Source organism: Podarcis gaigeae, assembly GCF_964106915.1.
Source record: "Podarcis gaigeae genome assembly, chromosome: 1".
NCBI lineage: Eukaryota > Metazoa > Chordata > Lepidosauria > Squamata > Lacertidae > Podarcis > Podarcis gaigeae.
The window spans coordinates 95,612,801-95,635,851 of NC_139678.1; the positions used below are offsets into that span (position 1 = coordinate 95,612,801).

Below are 23,051 nucleotides of genomic sequence, written 5' to 3' on the forward strand. Positions count from 1 at the left end.
TGCTTGATACGCATTTCTATTTAGTATTTCATTGTGGATAGAAAATATAACAAATATAACGTATTTGATCACTCATGTGATTTCATCTACCCCATTAAAAAATCAATAGATCCATCTTTTAAAAAAAATATTTAAATTGGATAATGATTCCACTTATTAAGTTTTAATTAAATTTATGGTCTTTCCAGACAATCTGTAGCATAACAAAAGTACAGTTATTATTGATTTATTGCTCAGTATCAACATCAAATCCCTCAAATGGTTCTTTCTGACTCTGATTATTTTACTGTGTCAGCCATACCTCTTGCTTGTTGACAAGTTCATTTGCCTGTCTGACATCTAAAGGTAAAGGTAAAGATACCCCTGCCCGTACGTGTCCAACTCTGGGGTTGCGTGCTCATCTCGCTCTAGAGGCCGTGAGCCAGCGCCGTCCAAAGACACTTCCAGGTGACGTGGCCAGCGTGACGAAGCTGCAGCTGGCGAGCCAGCACCACCACAGCACACGGAAACACCCTTTATCTTCCCCACTATAAAGCAGTCCCTATTTATCTACTTGCACTTAAGAGTGCTTTCGAACTGCTAGGTGGGCAGGAGCTGGAACCGAACGATGGGAGCTCACCCCGCCGCGGGGATTCGAACGAAGGGGAGGGAAAAAATGCACATCTAGCAAAGTCTGACATCTAGCAAAGTTCAACAAGCTTCTCGGAAGATCAGGCAGGTTTTGTGTAAGGTGCTTCCAAAATCCCCCATGTCCAATGACATTCTGCTAGCCTTCTCTATGATAGAAACCTGATTATGAAATGCACTTCCACTGGAAGCGCAACTGGGATGGAATATAAGCCATACATTCATTTTCTCAAAAAATCCTGGGAATAGTTTGTTAAGGTAATTGTGGTTCTGTGGGCAGAAACTGTAATTCCCATAAAACTTTTGGGGAAGTGATGTGTTTTGAATGTATGATGTGTACACACCCTGGGGGCCAAAGATGTTTTTGTTTCAGCTCTAGGGTAATGACTCACATTTTCTGGGCTTCTGCATCTTAGTTAGGAGCAGTGAACCCTTGGCCCACCAGATGTTGCTGAACAACAATCCGCATTAGCCCTATGGCCTAGAACCCCTGGAATCTCACACCACTCAGAGTTGGGTGGGGTGCAACAATATCATGGCTGTAAATTGTAGCCAAGAAGTACCCAACAGGATGCCTTGTAGTTCTTGTTGGACTATCACCACCCTTATCCTTGGATGTGCTGATGAGAGTTGCTGTCCAAAGACATCTGGAGGGCACCACATTGGCTAGTCTTGATGTATATAGCCTAAGGCAGGGCTAATGTCTCACAAATCAGTAGAACAAAAGAATCCAGTATTCCTTCTGAGACTTAGCCATCCAGAGAAGTCTCAAGCACCTTAAAAACACACTGAGGTTTTGCAAGTGTCCTTCAGTTCAAAATACAAAAGGAAACAGTGTGGAAACTGCTACCACATATCATAGCAAAAGTAATTATTCAAAGGTCATTTTTTATCTTTACAAAATGATTTTTTATGTTTGAAGGCCATCACTGCAGCAACATGAAATGAGTTTTTGGGAGTTACTATACTAGCCAATACCAGGTTTTTGTTTTGTTTTGTTTCTTACAGCTGAACAATCTTTTATGCTTTCCCACAAAAGCTGTTGTGCAGAGGAGACATGATACAAATGGTTTAATCAGGAAGACAGGCTTCCTCCCACCTCAGCAATTGATTATATTAAAGAGCTGTACAAAAATAGAGTTGGGGACAGGGCCAAATCTCCCTCTCCTGTTCCCCAGTAGGAATCTACTCTTCATTTGTAGCCAAAGAGTTCGCCAAAATAATATAACTTTGTCCCTGTGCAGTACTATGCAGCACAAGTGACTTAAATAGACAATAGGTATGCCAACCTAGCAGTTCGAAAGCACCTCCGGGTGCAAGTAGATAAATAGGGACCGCTTACCAGCGGGAAGGTAAACGGCGTTTCCGTGTGCGGCTCTGGCTCGCCAGAGCAGCGATGTCACGCTGGCCACGTGACCCGGAAGTGTCTCCGGACAGCGCTGGCCCCCGGCCTCTTGAGTGAGATGGGCGCACCAACCCCAGAGTCTGGCAAGACTGGCCCGTACGGGCAGGGGTACCTTTACCTTTACCTTTATACTCAACAATGGTAGGCATCTCATGGGGAAAAAACCCTCATATATTACCTATAGAACAGATACTTAGTCAACATTGATGGCTGGGATTTAGAACTTTAAAAATGGAGTCCCCTTCATGTGCGCATCACAATAAAGGGACTCATGCATGGAATAGAACTGCAGGGGTATATTGTCGCACATCTGGAAAGCAAAGTTTATGTGGGGAGCCATAGCTTAGTGGCTGCGCACATGTGGTGTCTACAACAATGTCCCAGGCTGAATGTCCCATATCCCCTTGTACAGCAGGAAATCCTGGTAAATCGCCGGAGAGCCTCTGCTAGGCATTTGAAAAAATATTGGATGGCATAAAGTAGCATCCTAATGTCTGTACATGTAGGTTTTCTCTACGTGCTGGAAGACTGCATAATTGGTGTTCCAGAGCACGGAGACAGCTTCACGTGTGGATCGCTGGTCCTTCTTCCATAGTATCCTTGCTCAAGTGTCAGGAAGAACATCTTAGTGTCCCTAAGCATTTCAGCATCACTGAGTGCCACAAGCCAGAACAACTACATCCTTCCAAAAGTATTGGTCGCGACCTGAAGATCACCTAAAGGTAGGGTACATAAGATTTTTGGCAGTAACCAAGAGAACTGTGCAAACAACAGCAAACAAATTGAACTCAAAGTCATGGATTCTGACTGTGTGCTTTGGAGAAGAGCATTATTGGATTTGTGAAGTACCCATAGCTCCCATCCAATGAAGCAATCATATTTTCAAAATGTATTTTGTTATGTTTGAACAAATGCAATTTGTTTTGTTACAGCAGGTACATATGAGTGCAGAAGCATTTGCCCAGACATATATTTGATCATAAGCTGTCCAAAATGACATAAAAAATATCAGCTTAGTAAGGCAGATGATGACCTATTTACATCTAATATATAAATAATTCAACTGTCATAAGTCTAAAAAAATTATAATTTTGCATTCTAGGAACAAATCTGTCTATTTTCAGAGTGTGCAACTTTTGTATATTTTTACCCACAATCCATCCCTTACCCACATTCATCTGCATTAAAAAACACACCTCTAAGTACCTATGTAAATAAGTATTTTAACATATCTATGACTACTAGTACCAGCTACCTTATAGTGGGAGTTATATGGGTTAATCTATGCAGAGCTAAAGCGTATAGCTTCCTATACTGGAATCAAGTGTTTGGAAGAATGTTTTCGCTATCCCTTTCACAAATTCACTGTTTGTGAAATATCTCTGTATCCTCTGACAGTTTTACATTTTTCTGAAAGATCAAAGCCACATTTTTAATTGCTACTGAAGCGATCTCTTTAAGAGTTAGGAAATAACAAAAAAAAAAAAACCACTAAGAAGGTCCATAGCACTTAGAGGTGTAAACAGTCAGATACAAAGGCAATGCAAACGGACAGATTTGATACTTGAGCAGCAGTATAGAAAAGTTCACAGTCAAGGCAGATTATATTGCTTTGAAGAAGAAAATTGCAATCAAAAAGAATCCAGATCAATATACCAGTCTCCACACAATATTAATTACTGTTGATATTACTGTCCGCAAAAGCACAATAATTGGGGGAGGGGGGATTTCACTGTAGTGTTGCTTTACTATATTTGCAAAGAAAATATTTCATTGCCTTAACATCAGTTCTAGGCATCTTGCAAAGAAATGCAGTAAACTGAAATTCTCAAAATTCAATTTGTGCCCTCTTAGCAAACTACCTACAGACTCAAAATATCTTATAGTTTCTTGCTGCAAAAGTAAACACTCCAACTGTTTAAGGACTCAGCTACATTAGTCAAATTGCACCACTATAAATGCATTATAACACTGTGACACCCAATGGTGCTGTAGAGCTGAAATAGCAGTGATATTTTCCATTGCGAGCTTTACAACGGTTTTTCCCAGAGCATTTTTTATAACTGTGTAGTGTAAGACTAGCTGTCCTTGAGCATCAAATACACAAGACAACCTGCCATTTTAAAGCCATTTAATTAGTTCATTTAAGTCAGAAGTGGTAAAGCTTTTTCAACCCAAGAGCTAAATTCCCTCATGGGGAAACTTCTAAGGGTTGCATGACTGTGGTGGGTGGAGCCATAAGGAAATGTACATAGGTAGAGCCAAGTATGCTACTCTTGCCTCTACTTGTCTTCAGCAGACCAGTCATGCACAAGTCAAGAGATGCCCACTTAGGTCTTTCCATTCTACATCAATGCAATCAGCAAGCACATTATCACACCTCAAGGCTAAGCAAGAGCTCTTGAAGAACAATGCCAGTGAGGAAAATGCCTAAATGGGCACATTCAGCCCCCAGAGGTTTCCAACCCCTGGCTTAAATGCAGCCGCTGTTCACTGACAAAGAGAACTAAAACCCCATATTCACTATACATTTAAAGAAGCAGCATTCCACTTTATGGCTTTCCCCCAAAGGATGGTGGGAACTGTAGCTTGTTGAAGGTGCTGCGAATTGTTAGGAGTCCTCTATTCCCCTCAGGAAGCTACAATTCCCAGAGTTAAGAATTGTAGCTCCAAGAAGAGAATAAAGGTAAAGGGACCCCTGATCATTAGGTCCAGTCACGAACGACTCTAGGGTTGTGGCACTAATCTTGCTTTACAGGCTGAGGTCATGTGGCCAGCATGACTAAGCCGCTTCTGGCGAACCAGAGCACCACACAGAAACACCGCTTACCTTCCCGCCGAAGCGGTACCTATTTATCTACTTGCACTTCGTGATTTCAAACTGCTAGGTTGGCAGGAGCAGGGACCGAGCAACAGGAGCTCACCCCATCATGGGGATTCGAACTGCTGACCTTCTGATCGGCAAGCCCTAGGCTCTGTGGTTTAACCCACAGTGCCACCTGCGTCCCTTCATGAAGAGAATAGAGATATCCTAATGACTTTCAGCACCTTTAACAAACTACACTTCCAGCATTTTTTTTATTCCCTCGGGATTTTTTTGATTTTTTTTGGGGGGGGAACCATGAGGGGGGAACCATGATACTGCTTTAAATGTACAGTACAGGTGGTGGGGTCTTAACAGCTGAAGGGTAAAGATGACAAATATAACACCATTCCTCTCTCATATAGAACAGAACTTTGTTTTATAGCTCCTTTATATTCCCCATCATTCCCTGTGGGAAAGAACTGGCACATTTCCATGCTCTACTAAATTAGGAGTTTCTTCTTCCCCTGCTTCTGACTTCCAGTTTCTTACAAACTTGCACATACCGCTTGTTTAATTCAACATGCAGTGTGCGAAAGGAGAATCTAGATCAGTGCCTAAAAGAGCTGCCGTAAGTATATTTTACTTGGAAACAAGCACTGACTCCTGCAGGCAGGGGTCTTTCCAGGAAACACAGGAGGCTGCATTATTCAGACCACTGATCCAACTAGAACTGACCGGCAGTAGTTCTCCATGCAGTCTTTCCCAGCCCTACCTTGTATTGCCACGGATTGAATCTGGGACATTTTGCATGCAAAACACATGCTTTCCCACTGAGCTATGGCCTTCCCTCTGTAAATAAGCATGTTTAGGATTGCAGCATAAATCTGACTCTCAGGATGCTTTAGTGACAACAATGGGAGGAAAGCGGAGGTACAACTACAATCTACATTCCTCGCAGGACAGGAATGGCACCTGGACCTGTAACCTGTCTCCATTATTAGCCTGCACTAAATTGCTAACAGAGTTGAACTGATGGGAAGAGATTAACAACGGTGGTTGCATAATTTTCCTGCAGAATTTCTGGCAGGTGTTTGATCTATCTCATAGTTTTATGAGACAGGAAAGCAAGGAACCCTATAACCCGCTTGTCTGTGACCCAGCCATGTACCCATTTTCATCCTTGGAAACTAATACCATCTGCACTTCATTTTCAGGCAGAAGGCAGGTACAAAATAAAAGCTGGTAGACATGTTGAAATTCATTGTGTTTTGCATCTTTTGTTGCCCATATGTGAGGCACGTACCTACGTCAGCAGTTCAAAAACTGATTGATAAGTGGACGTGGAAATATTGAGAACTGAAAACAAGTTTTAGCCTTTGCAAGGTATATTACTGTTAGCCCCATAGTTATTTTGAATCCTCTGAATTCTAAGAGTACCTGCAACCATGAAAAAGAGAGTCTGTATTAATCCAGTCTAAAGTCAATTACATCGAGTTCCAAGCATCTGTGTGGGATGTAATAGTAGACCTTTTCTTTTAAAATCCCCTTGCAGTTTCTGGACAAGAAACCAGAAGTGAAATGAAGCACATCTTTTACTGCTCTCCCCCCCCCCAACTGCCAATGTAGAAATCCCCTAGAGAAGCAGGCATGATGTAGTGCAAGAAAGCCCAGCAGCAATATCGCACATTGATTTGCACAGTTTGCACTGTCCCAGCTATGATCCATTTCTGATCATAGCTGCATTTCTGATCATCTGCAGATGGCAGGGGGCTGGTCTGGGCTCCACTCAGAAGGGTGGTATACTGCAGAGGAGCAAAATCCACCAATCTCATCTCTATCCCCCCTAAAAATGGGCTTATCAGCATCTATTCATTTATTGCTATTGTTACTATTATTAGTACTATTGCTACTATTACTATTATTCATTAAATTTCTATACAGCCCCTCATCTGAGGCTTACAGGACAATTTATAATACAAAAGCACAAAAATGCATAACATAGGAACAAACAAAAACAATACCCACACACACAGTTTAAAAGGCCATAGTTTGTTTAATATTTTGACCCTTTTTTTCTTTTCATCACACTGCAGTTCATTTCTGCAGCACAGATTGTATGGACTAAGAACCAAACTAAACACAATGTTCATTGTATGACTACAAGTAATATACATTGTTTAATATATTTTTAAAACTCCCTTTGGTGGGAGGGTGGCTTGAGTAGGACTGGGACCATAAGGAGTAGAGATGAGAGTTAACCCTTCCTTACCCATGCTGTAGACTGCCTTGCCCCAAAGCTCTGAAGTACTGTGAGGGAGATTCCATTAGAACCAATAGGAATTCCCACCCCCACAGGGCTAATACCAGCTTTGAAGGCACAGGACATGTGGGCTGTTGTAGCCATGGCAGGGCACAAAGGCTTGAACTCTCTTCCCCAGTCCACCATGATCTTGACCCCACTCTGTCCCCAGCACAGCAGCTATTGCATTTTTTAAGTGCAGGTTATTTGCTTTCATACAATCCATGTCACACCTGGCTTAACTCAGAATGGAGGTTTGTGGAGACTGTGAATCAAAACAATGGAGATGTATCTAAATCCACATATGTATATAACAATAGGTGCAAATCCTGACTCCATGCAGAAGAGCATGCACTGGCTCTATACATATGGTAGACGTATGTTCAAGCATATACCTCACAACATATACAACTTTCAAAACCAGGACTGGTTCCAGCAAAAGCATTTTTGCTCCACATTAGAATTCCTATAGAGAAGAGATGTTGATGCCACACCCTAGACCCGGCCTACCAACCCATTTTTAATGGCTTGCCAGTCCTCCTGACAAACATTTACTGATTTTACCAGTTTTCATCCATTTTACTGATTCCAACTGTGGCTCTGGGCAAACCACTACCATTGTGAGAGTTGGTTGGGGTAATCTAACCTACACTAGTGTTTCACAACTGCTGGATGCACACACACACACACACACCCCGGTGGCTCTCTCCAGAGTGCTTTAACCAGCTGTCAACCACCAAATTCACCAAAATGCCCAAGCACTGAGGAGCAGGGTTGATAAGAATGGGTGGGTGCACTGTATGTGTAGAAAGAGGGTGGCTGTATGTAGAGCATGGCAGTGAATGTGCACTATCTTTGTGGGATGTTTACATGTGGTGAATGCACTGTGTGTCTAGCATGTGTGTGGATGTGTATGATTATGGGTGTGCTGTCTGCACCCACTTGACCCTACCCATCACTGACTTGCAGCCTTCAGAGAGTTAGCCAGCTCTTGATGCAGCTCTTGGACTAAAAACAAATAAAGGTTAGGGGCCCTCTTTGCTATAGGGGAATGAACATAAACCGTTGTTGCCGTGCACTATCTATGTGGAGCTTACACTGTGACATATGTTTTCATACATGTTTTCTCAAATGATATTTCTCTACAGAGGGGAAAAAAATGTAAGATTAGAATTAGCCTACAGAAGAAAGCAAATAATAATAATATTTTAATGTAATAGCTGTTGCTCCTTCCTTCAGAGGAACTATAACAAGAATATTAAATCTTTTCATAACTCTTTTGTACAGCTGGCAACTGCTCTGCATCCTTGGCAGAACAGAACCCTGCAAGGGGTACTTAACATATTATAATTTTAAATCAAAGCATGCTCAAACTGCTCTGTTTTCTGCAAACATTTAAAACAGCGCTGAAAAACTCCTGACTCTTCTGAATAGTGGGAAATAGTACTCCTGGTGGTACCACTGGATTATTTATTCATATTGCCATCACTATCCCATAGTGAAGTTATCCTATAGCCAAACCTGACTGGCTTTGGGGTGTTTTTAACATTATCCCATTCATTAGCCCTAGTCAGGGGTTCAAAAGACTACATGAGGGCTCAGACTATATAGCAAGCCTGACAATCGGTTGTGGTGCATGTGATGGCCCTAACCTAACTCTCCACATCCCTTGGCATGCCGGCTCCACCTCTCCTCTCCCGACATGTGCAATGAACAGATCTTGCACGGCGAGTGGAAACTTCTGCAGAGTCTAAGCATGTTAGAATCTTCCTTCAGATCTTCACTCAAAGGCTGGAGGAGCAATAGGGATTGGGGGTGCCTAGGGATACTGGGGGCATGGCCAGTGAATACACTCCTGCCCCCCTCCCTATGCATGCCTAAATAGAGGTACTGCATGCTCCCTAACAAAGCAAGATCACACATTTGACTAATCCAGAAAGGGAACAAAAGCAAGTCGGTTTGAGGTAGAAATTCTACCATGCCAAAAATCCTATTTTCTGTCTAAAAATTGAAATTGGAGTGTATTGAGTACAGCATAAACTTTATATGAGCAGATGTTGCAGACCTGCATAATGCATGCTAAACCTCTTGTGTTTAAGGCATTGTGCCCATCTTTCACCTTTGTAGACCACAGGCACCAAGTAGACATGGTTGTCATCAGCTCCTTAGCCCATGGGTATGCAATGTACTCATACATTTAAAATGTAGGCACATATAAGCAACGCTGTTCGGTAATTTGTGCTCACTAAAGGCATGGTGTGCGGAACAGCTTTGTGGGGCCGGGAGGAAACAAACTCATGACGACTGAAATAGAAGAACGGCTGGTGTTTGGAGAGTCATTTCATAAGTTCCATTAGAAAAGGCAATTATATATAGTCTCATACATTAGGCTTCTACAAATCACCCAGGAACATAGTATCAATTTTTCTCAGTGGTAACAAGGATTTGTGAAAAGCAAATTTAGCTATGATTACATCCCAAGAAACTACTGACCTTGCTTTAAATAAGGTTTGTTACACCTTTCGTAAACATTTGGTGCCTACCTGCTTTAAAATAGCCTTTTTTCAACCATGCCATTAATCTAAAAGCTATTAATGACCAGGGCAATGCTCACAGTGCATGCAGTTCATGCCTAGGACAAGTAATTGCGCACGGCCAGAGTAAAGATCCTTAAGTGTGCAAAAATCTCCAGTTATTTGACAGGGGTGAGGGGGGCTCACAGTGCTTTTTCATTTTTTAAAAAAAAAAATGGAAATATGTTTGCAAAAATAGCTAGGAAAATTTGAAATACTCAAGCTTTACATTGACAAATGACATGGTAGCAACTGGAAGATTAAAACAAAACAAAAAAATGCCTTGTCAAAGTCCAAATAGTGTTGATCTATAAGGATTTGAACCTATATCAGGTTGGATCCACTTAAGCGCATTACACTGCCAGTGGGACCATTTACATGCTCTTAAAATGCTAAATAGATTACAGTGTATTCATAGGATGAGGGTAGGGAATTCAATATATTGCAGTATTGATCTCTAATAGATTAGGTATAGTATAGCATAGCACAGGAAAGAGAGGCGATGGGAGTGAGCCAAGCTTTCAAGTTATTTACAGGCCATCTTTCCCTTCTCTAGGTGTCCTGTCTCATCTACTTTTACATACCATTTCTATTTTTGTGTTCCCAGTGATGTTTCTCTGCCATCTGAATGCAGTCAAGGACCACAGCACTCAAAATAATCTCTATTTATTTATATCAAGTCCAACTCTAAAATACAAGAGATACTTGTATCATTTTGAAGATAGAAGGATTTCATGCATGGATGTGTCTGCATAGATAACGGTTTTACCATTTTCTCTTTTGAAATTTTTTAATGATGTCAAATTCAGACATGGAAAACAATGTAAATACATCCCAGAATCTAATCACAACCTTCTTTTCCAAACTCTTTTTTTGAGTGCATTTAATTTTAAGATTGCAAGCCTTTGGGGAAAGCCTAGTGCCATAAAATTACTTTTCTATGGCACTTTGTAACCTGCAGTGCTCTCTAGGGCAGAAAAAAATATTAAGATGGTGCCCCATATGCCTAGTATTCTGCCTCCTTTATCCTGAATCACCTTGTCCATGTGGAAAGAGCAGATGCTGTGGGGAAAATGGAAGACCAAAGGGTAGTGAAAGCCTTGATATAAAGATGCAGCTAGCAGTGTGTGTGGTGGAGCAGAGACATTGGGCCTCCCAACCCCCACCACCCACCATGGCCACTGCTGCTGCTTACTTGAATGGGGCTGGGCTGGGTCAGGGTTGAAGGTTGGAATCACATGGTTACACAGATGGGAGTTGCCATGACCAATCTGGCACCCCTGTAGCTACAACAGCCTTCTCCACCCTCATGCTGCTAGATGAAGCTGCAGATGGGCAAGAAAGCCAAGGGATAAAGAGAAGGGCAAAGGAAAGGTGAAGGAAAATAAATGTGAAAGGATCTACATTCACTCATTTCCTCAACTCTAGCTCAGTTTTGTGGCCACATTTTTCATACACACACCCCCACATTTGTTGTCCTCCTCATGGATGATTTTTAGACATCAGCTTAAAACGCAGTAATAGAATCCTAGAATCAGGGTCATAGAATCATAGAATAGTAGAGCTGGAAGGGACCACAAGGGCCATCCAGTCCAACCCTGCAATGCAGCAACCTTTTTGCCCAATGAGGAGCTCAAGAGATAAAGATTCTCATGCAGGGATGGGGAAGTTTTCTCAGCCTAAGGGCCACACTCCTTTCTGGGCAGCCACATGCCAATGGTGAATGGAGCCGGAGGCAAATGTGGATAGAACTTCTACCTTTGTGTCCTAGGCTAGTTTTTCAACAGCTTCTCACACCCATCTCTGTTCTCTATGCAAGCAAGCAAGGCGTGCTGTCAAAGACACATTCTAGCCAGACAAAAACACTTAAGGGGAGTGCAAAGCAGGGATGGTGAAGGCTATGGTTTGGAAACAGGTCTAGGGTGTGATAGAGAGGCCAGAGAGCCACATTTCCCCCCTGGTCAGAGGTTCTCTGCATATTATGCATATTAACAGACATCTTAATTTTATTGTTATGCTGTTTTTGGTTGTTTTGTTCAGTACCCTATGATTGTATGGGATGAAGGGCAGCAACAAAATAAAATAATAATAATAATAATAATAATAATTATTATTATTATTATTATTATTATTTTTAAAAATGCCACTGGCTCATGGGAATAAATGGGCATGTTTTGACCAGACCTGGTTAATGCCAGCAAGAGATAAGCAAGACAAAATGACAGAGCAAGTGGGGGAAATGGAAGAACCACAGGTGATTGTCACAGTCAGCCGTTTTAGTTAGAGAATGGCAGGCTGCCGATACTGAATGCTCAAGTCAATCCAATAATGTATGTGTTTATATGCTTGTTTCTTCTGACTGTGTAGCATGATCCTAGGTGCATTTACTCGGGCGCAAGTTGCACTGTGTTCAGTGGTGCTCATCCCTTAGAAAGTGCACCTAGGATAGCAGCCTTAAATTCCGTGTTCCCAAGCATGTAGGCACATTGCAGCACGTCTCTCACAATATTGTCTCACCTCTCAGAAAATTCTGCCTGACAAATGACATTACAGTGTGCAAGAGTCAGGTTTATGGATAGCATCACTGAGTAGAAGAAAAGTCTAATTATCCAATGCTGAAAATGCCGACAGGGAATTGCATCGCTGCTGGGACAAAATAGAGTGGTAAAGCCTATACAAGGCCATTAGAGTGCTAAGCGCTCAGACAGTCTTCCCATTTGATGTCATTAGCTCATATTAGTGATGTGTGACATTTGTTACACACTGTATAGAATAATTCTTAATGGACCAAGCAATCAGGTTATTTCTCAGATATTGACTTACATTATAGCACGGTACATTTTGGCAATGGTCTGCTCCAGTTTATTAAACAGCTGGAGTGGGGGGAAATGGTCATGTATTTCCAAAATGCTGTATGCATTTAACTGATTTGCTCGTGCAAATCTTTGCATATAAAATAGAATTGTGGAACTGAGAGGGAGAGGGAGAGAGAGAGACTGCATCGACTTCAGAAATGCATATATACACTAGGGATGGGTAAATCTGTCAGTTTTTGTTTCTCTTTTTTCCAGTCTTGGGTTAAGGGCTTCACATTTCCACATTGGTCTGAATGATGCAATAATATCCACATCTGAATGCACCCTAAGAAAGCTGCAGTATTGCGTGGGCAGTTTGGCAGTTCCACCCCACCAAATGGGCCACTACCGTAAGAGTCTGACTTATTTGGGGTAGGAGTGGATTTATTGCGCAAGAGTAATATTTAGCATTTGCTATTAATCACAATGTACCCACTTTCTTTGTGGTGTGTTCTCGAAGCTACCAACATGAGTTTGACCAAACTGCGGGAGGCAGTGGAAGATAGGAGTGCCTGACATGCTCTGGTCCATGGGGTCACGAAGAGTCGGACACAACTAAATGACTAAACAACAACAATGAAGGTACAAGATCTGTGCAGAAGTGCTGCAGTCTGACACAAAGACAGAGACCAGATCTAAAGTGCTTCCTATCATAACATTTGCTGAGCTGTGATGGTATGAGAAGAAGCTTCCAAATTGCTGTCCTACCAGAACTTCAGACTCCAGTTCTGCTTAAAAATAAAACTCGTCTACAATCCAATCAGTTGCTTGCTTTCTTACTATCAGAAATATGCTAATAACTTTGGTACAGATTTTCTGAACTTGTACGCATACATGAGCCATAAACTTGTGGCATATATGGGGGGGGGGGGGGAGAGTAGTCTTTATAATGCTCCTCCAGACAGCAGATTCTGCATTACCGGCTTTTTGCAGCTGCAGGTGAGTATTTCAAAGTAATTCATGTGCCTTTCCCAATGGATATTTTCTGATGTGCTGCTACAGTTCCATGCCATGCCCCCGTAGTCTAGCATTATTCCAGCTTGATTAGTGTTCCTCATATGCCTGGACTTATTTGAAGCACTAATCACACATCCAGGAAGGAACATTTTGGGGTGAGCTCAAGAGCTACCCAACCAAAGAGGAAACGACAATGCATGGTGTTCAATAACAACAGGAAAGTCTCCCAGTGCTGCAAAATTAAAGATTCCAACACCCAAACAAGAAAAGTAGCTTAGTAAATTGCTCTAACCACTCCCTATTCCAGGGTACCCCTTGATCACTTTCCTGCATGTAACACCAAGTCATATACATTCACCAAGGGGTGTAAGGCAGAAAGCACCACCAGGAAAATGTCAAAAGTATGAAATGCACAAATCTTCATTGTGTTTTTTTCCAGGTAAATTTAACAGCTTGTTGCACAAACAAGGTGGAAAATATTTCTACTATGCAGTGTTCACACTTTGTAAGATGTTATATATTCACACTTATGTTATCAAGAGATTCAAAGTCGTTGAATTTATCAAGCCCAAGCTATTGAATTTTTTTTAACAAGATGAGCAAAGCTTTAGCGGTTCTCTCCCTCTGTGACACAATCTTTCCATTTTGCCATTAGTAAAGCATAACGGTACACCCAACATTGGTGAAATTCTGCGACAGGATCTAATTTACTTTCAGTGTTACAAGATGAGCCAACAGTGTAAAGAATAAAAACAAGTCATTTGCCCAAGGGGTGGCTTCTGAAGTCAAGGTTGTAATGAAAGAGAAATAAGGTGGGTATTTAGCATTCCCAGCTAGACCCTAAAAAGTTTTCTGTATTACAGATCTAAGTGAAAAATCATTAATTCAGAGAGCTGCTTAGCTCTCTAAGATTTGAAAGTGTTTCAGAAAATGCAGTAAAATGAATCTCAGTTAAGAGAGGGTTTCATTAGAAAGCTGGGAACTTTATCTAAAGTCAGCTGAAATGCTTTTGCATCCTCTCTTCTGTTTTCATTGGAAGGAGACTTCACTGACAGAGTAGAGAATCCGAATGTTTTGGACTACAATTTCTATCACCCATGACTATTGGAAATGCTGGCTGAGGTTGTAATCCAAAACATCTGTAGGGCACCAGGCAAACAAATGCTACCATAAAATGACTGTTTAAAAAAGAAATAAAGAAACCCAGAGCCACACATTATTCCTCATGTAAATAAAAGGAATTTTATTTATTGACATTTAGAAAAAAAAAATTAAAAAATGCCCATAGTTATGCCTTGTAGTGATCCAGACCAATTGCTCTAGCTGGTTCACCATGGCTTACCCTGTCTAGCAAAGGCACTGAGGCAAAATTATTTTTCTTGGAATCACCTTCTAAGTTTAAGCTTCAAAATTTATATATATAAATTACTGAGTTGACTCATGGGCCCTTTGCAAGACAGGTTCCCAACAATTGTACTTTAGTTTGAAAAATAGCTATGGGTCAGTTTCTTCAAAGCAGTAGTCACCACCATGGCAGATTATGAATACTACTGGGAAATGTGCAAATTAAGTGAGAGATGCAAACAAAATAACCCCAAATTACATTCAAAATGTCTTCCGATATTTGATCAAGGTTGCATATATTTCCTTTCATCCAGTAACCACTCAGCACTTGTAGTGTTCTATTACAGCTCAAACCACTCTCAGATCAGCTGCATCCAGCACCATTTTTTTAAGGGCTTATATTCAGACTAACAGCAATCATATATTACAAAGCTGTCTAATAGCATAAAGTTGAGGTTTTTACTTTCAAAAATATGGACCAAAATCTAGCCCCACCATTTGAGAACTGATCACCGTTTCATATTTTTGCAATACACAGGCATGAAAATTGGCAACTCAATCCCCTGCCAGTCTGATACAGGGTCTGTTTTGTCTGCACAAAAATATAGTTAATATAATAATCCGGTCTCAAGGTGTGTCCCAAAAAAATGTATCCATAGTTTTATTAGGTGTCATGTTGCACTTTCAAACACTATATGCAACTGCCTGCCAGCCTTGCCACTGTGTAAGTAAAAGCAAAACTTCACCTTGTTCTAGTACTTGCTTTATAGTGCTACACAGGGGAAAATGATTATTCTTAGAAAACATGGATCAAACTGGAAATTTCACTTGCAGTTCAAAGATTCTAATAATGACCTTTTTTGTGGGAGGAAGATTGCTCTTGCTTTTCTTATTTCCATGAAATGGAAGATGCTATACAGTTGACTGAAGCTAATGAACATGCAAACATTTCCAAGACCACTATGTTTCAGAAACATTGACTATGGTTTGTCTGTGGAAAGTGTGGCAACTTAAGATTTGAATTCATGCCGTCCTCCTAAATTGATTGGCCTTTGCTCATGCACTGTTCGCCAGAAGCCCCCAACCAGATTTTGCACTGAATGGTCTGTTTCCATGTTTCCTACCACTTTTTGTCCCCTTTATCCTCCCCATCTGTGTTGGATGGAATGTATGGAATGGAGGCTGCACCTGGGAGCTTGAAAAAGGTGAGAACACATGGCACCGTGCACAAAATTGTGATGATGACAGTCTCAGGATCACAATGGCACAGGACATCCTTCTCACATGACTGCAGACTATCATGATACACAAGGAATAATGATCATACATGTTTGGTACAGCTTTTCCAGAAACACTAGGTGGTGGAGCCGGGGCAGAATCACTGCAGGCAGAACCCTGGCAGGAAAAGGAAGAAGGCACCATGCATCTTCTAACTCTCAGCTCCAATGCTGTTGCAGATCCAGTTGTTCCATCAGCAATTCAGGCCCCGACAGACAGCAAACTACCCAGAATCCATGTTCATCATGGCCAATGCCTATCTTCTCTCCATTTCATTTTGGATCCAATCCTAATTCCCACTGCACCCAAGTCTGATTCCACCAAAGGGTACTACAACAAAACCTTTTCACAGTGCCCTGTAGCATGCCAGATACCCCAGCTTGTAGACTATACACCTACAAAGGCTGCATTCCTAACCCTGCTTGCCTGGGAGTAAGCCCCCTTGAATTCAATAGGTTTATTTCCAAACAGACATGCTTAGGATTGCAGCCTAGACTATTAAGCTACTCCATGTACAATTTAAATGTTTTTGTCACTGTCTCGCAGTACATTCCAGCTGACTGCTGAAAAAAGGGATTAGCACTTCCTCCCTACCCCCAATTTCTATTGGAAACACTACATCTAAGAAAACATGCTAAAGAGCTGGTGTTTTTTCAACTACTGAAGCATATTGTATCCCAACTTCATATTTATGTCAGCTTCTGCTACCATTTCCTTAGCACTGCAGTATCTTGAAATGTTTTCAAAGCACATAATACACCTGACATCATAAAGAGAGTGCAAAATATCAAAAGATTTATCTTGGGCATTGTTATTCTTATGACAGCTGTAGCACAAAGGGTCCATGGCTAAACACAACTCGCTGGTGTTATTTCTTCTCTCCCCCCCTCGCTCGTTTGCTCACACACACACACACACACACACACACACACATATTGACCAATCTGGGTTTTTAATGTGACACTAACATTTTTGTGCTTTCTTCCTGGCATGTGGTCAAGTGCATTTAATAACTGCTGCCAACAGTGAAAAAAATAGTTTCAGCTGTAGCAGATATGATACAGGTCCCATACTGCATTGCACGGCCTTCATTTAGTACTCACAGGGTTAGGACTGCAGATCCTTAAGATGAGTGGAGGGTGACTTTATCTTAACTGCAGTATGATCGGTTTAAATGCAATTCATAGGATTTTGCTTACCTTCATATGCAAACATGAAACAAGTGGTCATTTAGTTTCTATAGATACCATTACAACTTGTGTGGCTGATCATTACAATATTGTTAGAAACACATACCTTACGATTTACTCTTCAGAAATGGAGTCCATTTACACACACAAGAATATTAAAGCTGAAATCCTATGCACACTTACCTAGGAGTGAGCCCCAGTGAACTCACCTGGGATTTGTACTGCATAAGATTTTGCTATAAGTCATGTTTCCTATATTGTGTCCAAAACAACTAGCAAAGCTAAATTTGTTTTATAAGCTAGTTTTGTTGTAATCATTCTTTACATCATTCATTTATTTAAAGAGCCTAGATCCTCACTGTTCATAAGCATGCAGGAAGCCGCTGGATTTTGCCATATCACAGGGTGCCCAGCTGTGTGCACACTTACTTGCAAGTACGGCTACAGTCCTTCAGATACTTATTTGAGAGTAACTATCACTGAATGCAAATTGCATAGGGTTACACTCCATGTCCCACTGCATTCAGTAGAATGTAGTTCCAAGTAAGACTGAGCCTGATTGCAGCTATAGCATTTTTATGCCCCTTCTGGCAGAATTTCAAACTTGGCATTCCGTGTTGTGCTCTATATGGTCTTTCATATATATTGCTAAATATATAAAATACCTGCTTGTGGTAGAATGACTCCATAATACAGCCCAGAAATTAGCATTATGCAGGGCTCCCATACACACATGTAATTGTAATGTAAAGGAAATAAATTAAGAAATCCTTACACCACCAAAAAGTCTGTGCCTTGCCTGAAAAGTTATTTTCACTGCTATACATTTACCTTACTGTAAAGGGTAGATAGGTTTATACAGAAACCACTGCAGTCCTTCTGTCGGCCTTTTTCACTGTAATATTAGCAATGTCTATCATTTGCCACACATTTAATATGTATGCATGTGGCTCAAATGCAGAGTAAGGAGAACACAAAATGATGAGAGAGCTTATTTCATGTTGTTATTAGATCAATCCACGTCAGTCAAGACCGTTCACAGAATGACAGGGCCATCAATAAAAGTTCAGCGTTCCACAATATCTCTAGGCTATCCCAGCCACCAAAAACATTTTCAATTAACAAGCCAACAGCAAGCCAACTATACTCTATTTCATTTCAACTTGGCTCACATATCTATTCATACAACTGATCTGACCTTACCATTAAAATGATTGACAAGAATTCAAAATCCCAGTGCCTGGAGCATTCCATACAGTACTCAGAGAACACAAGAAACTAATGGAAAAAAATCAAACAGGTTGCTAACTGTGTGTGTGGTGTTTTCCTTGGCTGTTTTGCCCCTCATTGTAGAAAGTACTGCCAAGCCTACCAAACTTGCTAATCATTATAACCCATTGCTAATATTTAAACTTAGAAAGCTCACCAACTTAGCTATCCTAAGTGAAAACTAGAAATAACAATGCAAGCATTATCCAAAAAATTCAAAATCAAAAGATTCAATACTCTTCTTATAATCCACAAGCAATCAAAATTAGTCAAGCAGATATGTCAGAGTTTCTTAAATATGCAAAATAATGAACACCACATATTCCTATATATATGCACAAAGAGAGAGATGCACACACAATCTGCAACAATAATGAATTGTCCATACCTTGATCGTCTTGGATGACTGGCATTTGACGTGATGGGACACTGTTGCAGTTTGGTTCATGTTTCAGCACCCAGGATAGCGCACAATTCCACAATGAGTTATGGAGCAAATGGCTAGAAATCCGTCCTTCTTGCTCAGACTTCTGCTGTTGCTCTCTCTCTTTCTTTCTCTCTCTCTCTCTCCCCTCCTACGAGTGCTTATGGCTCTAGAGGCTGGGATGCTGTCAGATTTGTACAAGTCTGAATCTCAGCCTTAAACTCGAGTATTCATTTGATTCATCGTTCTTCAGGTTTCTGAAGCCTCTGCACACAGAGAGCTCAAATGCTGCTTCCATTCACTTGCACTGCACCTCTCCAGCACTGAGAATGTGACAGCTCCTCAGCGCAGCCAATGATCTCGACTCACCAACCCTTTGAAAAGAACAGAATACCAGCAAACTGCATCAGTATTTACTGCAGCCCAGCACACTCTCTCCTTCCTTGAAATTAATCTAACTCAGGAGGTAATTACAGATTAGCCTTCAAATCCTAACTGCACAAACACAACGCACCACAGACACATACATACACACAATTTCACTGTTATCAATTAATTTCAGTTTCCTGAGGTAGTGCTTGTAAAAGTAGCTGAAATATATGCAGACAATGAGACATCCCATCCAGATGCTTGCATCAAAACTCACTCCTAATTTCTCTTTTGGAAAATCTGAAGGGAACCACCTGTTCTTTAGTCACACCATACACATTCCTGTGTTGAAATGGCCCCATCCCTTGGCATTAGGTTAGTACCTGGACTGTATTTTACTACAGAGTTCTCATGTTAAAACGGGATGCTGATATTATACCTTTGATCCTTTTCAAGTAGGTATAAGGGTTACACTATGCAGAATCAGATCAAATCCCTGCATTAGTTCCCCACTTCTCCATTTCTCTTACAAGGGCTACAACAACTTGACTGACTTTCTTGTGGTCATTTTCTACAGTTCCTATGGTGTGCACAGAAATGCACCAAAAATGAGGCAGCTGTATTTGTAGACATGACAATCAATGCCACATATGCTGAGGTGTAAGTGTGAACATGACAAACAGAGACAAAGGGAGAGGGACAGCATAGTTTATTGTTGACATTGTTTCTCTTGTAATGCTCTTCACTGAGCTAAATCAAGTCAAATATCTTGATTTGCAACTTCATGGAAATCAGGTAAACCAGCTCATTCCTGCTTTACACACTGAGGTTGCTTTCATATGATGCATTTATTTTCTTGATATCACATGCTTAGCTCATCACAATGGGTGATATGAAATATGAGTCATATTCAGAGCAGACTCTGCTTTGAATATGACTTAGTCAGATTATCACCCAACATCTATAAGGATGATCTTGAATATTAATGTTTTCTATTATGCATACAGTCATACATATCTGTACATGAGACATTCAATGAATGGGAATGTTGATGTAAATATTTTATCCATGCTAATCATCAGGTGAAAAAGTAGGAATAAATAAGAAATTCTGTTGCCCATTTAGTATAATTGAATGGTATTACCCTTTTCTGTCATGAGCAAAAGAAATGTGGCAGAACAGCCTCGGCTTTGTTTATATACAGGCTGGCCATGCTTTTAAAGCTCAGAGGTCTCCCGTGCCTTGGGAGGTTGATGATGTCACTGCATGCCACGCTAATAGCTCTAAGTGGCAAGACCTATCATAGCCTCACAACTTAACAGAAATCAGCTTTTTGTAAACTGCTTTGAGGCTTTGTTGCACTCAAGTGGTAAAGAAACCTCGTGAAAAAATTTTTTAAAAGAAATTTAAAGAAATCAATGATCTGTTAATGGATTCTGATATGTCCTGGTCATGATTCAATTCCACCCATAACATGAACTGTATATTTTGGAGCAGATTCCATTTGTACAGAATTTGGCTGCCTTTCTCCCTGGCAAAGTGACATAATTCACTTTGGTAACACGTCACTCACTACTGCCATTTGTAATACCAACACTAAACATAGCAGATATGTCAAAGCAGAATGGACCATTGTGTGTGTAAATGTGTGTGCTTGTATGCGCAGCTAACATTTCCTCTGTGGTAACCTATACAAAACAGACAACCTGAGAAAAAAAGCCTACATTTTCCATATCACTTCTATGAGCAATTACATGTCACATCCTATGAGGCTGTGGCTATGCTGGAACCTTAACTAGTACAGGCTAATAATACTATATAGTGTTTGTTTGTTATTATTGTATGTATTTTTTGTGTTTTTGTATTGTAAGCCACCCTGCGATCTTCGGGTAAAGGGCAGTATAGAAAAGTAATAATAATAATAATAATAATAATAATAATAATAATAATAATACAAGCATGCCGATTTCCAGAAAACATGAGTCCAAGCAGGACTGTGTCTGGATTCAAGAGAAATTGATGAAAGAGTTCCCACAGGAAAACCTAGATCTAGGATGAAGATCTGCCTAAAGACACGAGTACTAACAGGAAGAGCAGTCTAGAGCAAAAGTCTGCCCAGTTCCAATGAGTCCATTTAGAAGAGGTTTGACCAGTCCTGAGGATCAATGAGGAAAATTCCAGGCAGGTGGAAGAGCAAACAGAGAGATCCAAGGGTGAGCAGACATGGCTGGAGTAAACTGCAGGAAGTTACTCATACGTGTCCTTGCCTTTGCCCCCAAGAAGAGATAATGGCTAAATGCTTTCCCCCTGAACTAGAAAAAACATCATTTCATATTTAACAAACTGTGGTGCACAGTATTTGAAGCTAATGAAATTCATTGCTAAGAGTTTGAGGAGGACTAAATATGCACTGAATTTTATGAGACCCAATAAGAACTTTATTGGAATCTTTATGTCTTGTTTCATGCTTTGGCAAAAACCAATTTTCTGTGCAAATTTCCCCAAAAAGGCACCTAAATTAGACACCTTGAAGCTGTCAAATAAAATCCTTCTTTAGACAACAAGAGATGAGTGGGAGGGGGAGCAGACAAAGACATACAGCGTGATCAATAACTTGCTGGCGTTGTGTTTGGATGGACTTCTACAAAATGTTAATTTATCTGTCCCTAGGAGGCATAAATTTCACTGATTAACCTCTCAGTCTTATTTTATCTGACCTAATTATAATATAAGCCTAACAAGGGGTCTCAAGAATGATAATGACTCTTTAAGTGGATCATTTATCAAGATAAAACATCATAGGGACAACTCCAATCAATAGGATGGGATTCCATAAAACGCTGCCTAAAATTCTCTGCAGGGCTGTTGTGGCGCTCACTCTTTGGATAAATGCCATCCACTTCTAGTCTTTTCTTTCTTTAATGCAACTTTTAATCCTTCATAGTGCTTGTAATCCTCTTTGGTAACTGGCTGCTTAACTAAATTCAGTTCTTCTTAGCATTGCACCTCGCTTGCTGCCTGCTAATGTGCATATTTGCCGTTGGCTTGTTCCAGAAGGAGGAAGAGGACAGATTGAAAAAAACGTATCATAGCCTTCAGGGTGCAACTAAATAACAAAGTGGATTCCAAAAATGTACTGGAGAGCATACAAAAGCCATGGACAGCTGCCTAGATTTCACATTACAGTACAGAGGAGGAAATCATAATGATGACTCTCCTCCTCCCAACAGCCCTAACAGCAACATAGGAAGCTGCATATCCTCAGGCCATTGGGTGCATTTAGCAGTGGCTCTGCAGGCAGGGTTCTCTCCCAGCCCTACCTGGAGATGCAAGGGATTGAACTGGGTTCCTTCTGCATGCAAGGCAGCTGCTCCACCACTGAGCAATGGCCCCTCCCAAACAGAACCTCGATCATTCTGGAAGAAGGGCAGAATTGAAATACAATTAATTAATCGATCAATAAATCATCAAACAAGCTGCTTCCTTTGAAGACAGAAAAATCTTTTAAAAACTCCCATAAGTCCAGAGGACAGCATCACCAAAACTTACGTTGTTCAAAGCCCTGCAGTTAAAACACATCAACAGCAACTGCAGGACACTAATACCATCATTGCAGCCATCTAATTAGAGAGACTATTCCCTGCAGCACTTGATC

The 23,051-nt window shown here is 40.8% G+C and overlaps 1 protein-coding gene across 1 annotated transcript in view; it reads right to left on the reverse strand.

Moving 5' to 3' along the window:
- DPP10 (dipeptidyl peptidase like 10) overlaps positions 1 to 23,051 on the reverse strand; it is a 575,768-nt gene that overhangs the window by 482,311 nt on the left and 70,406 nt on the right. Inside the window, exons 3-4 of the mRNA XM_083707328.1 lie at positions 22,717 to 22,812; positions 18,992 to 19,401 (exon numbers count right to left, since the gene is read on the reverse strand). Coding sequence (XP_083563454.1) covers positions 18,992 to 19,051 — 60 coding nt within the window. The 5' untranslated portion in view covers positions 19,052 to 19,401; positions 22,717 to 22,812. The remainder of the gene's footprint in view (positions 1 to 18,991; positions 19,402 to 22,716; positions 22,813 to 23,051) is intronic.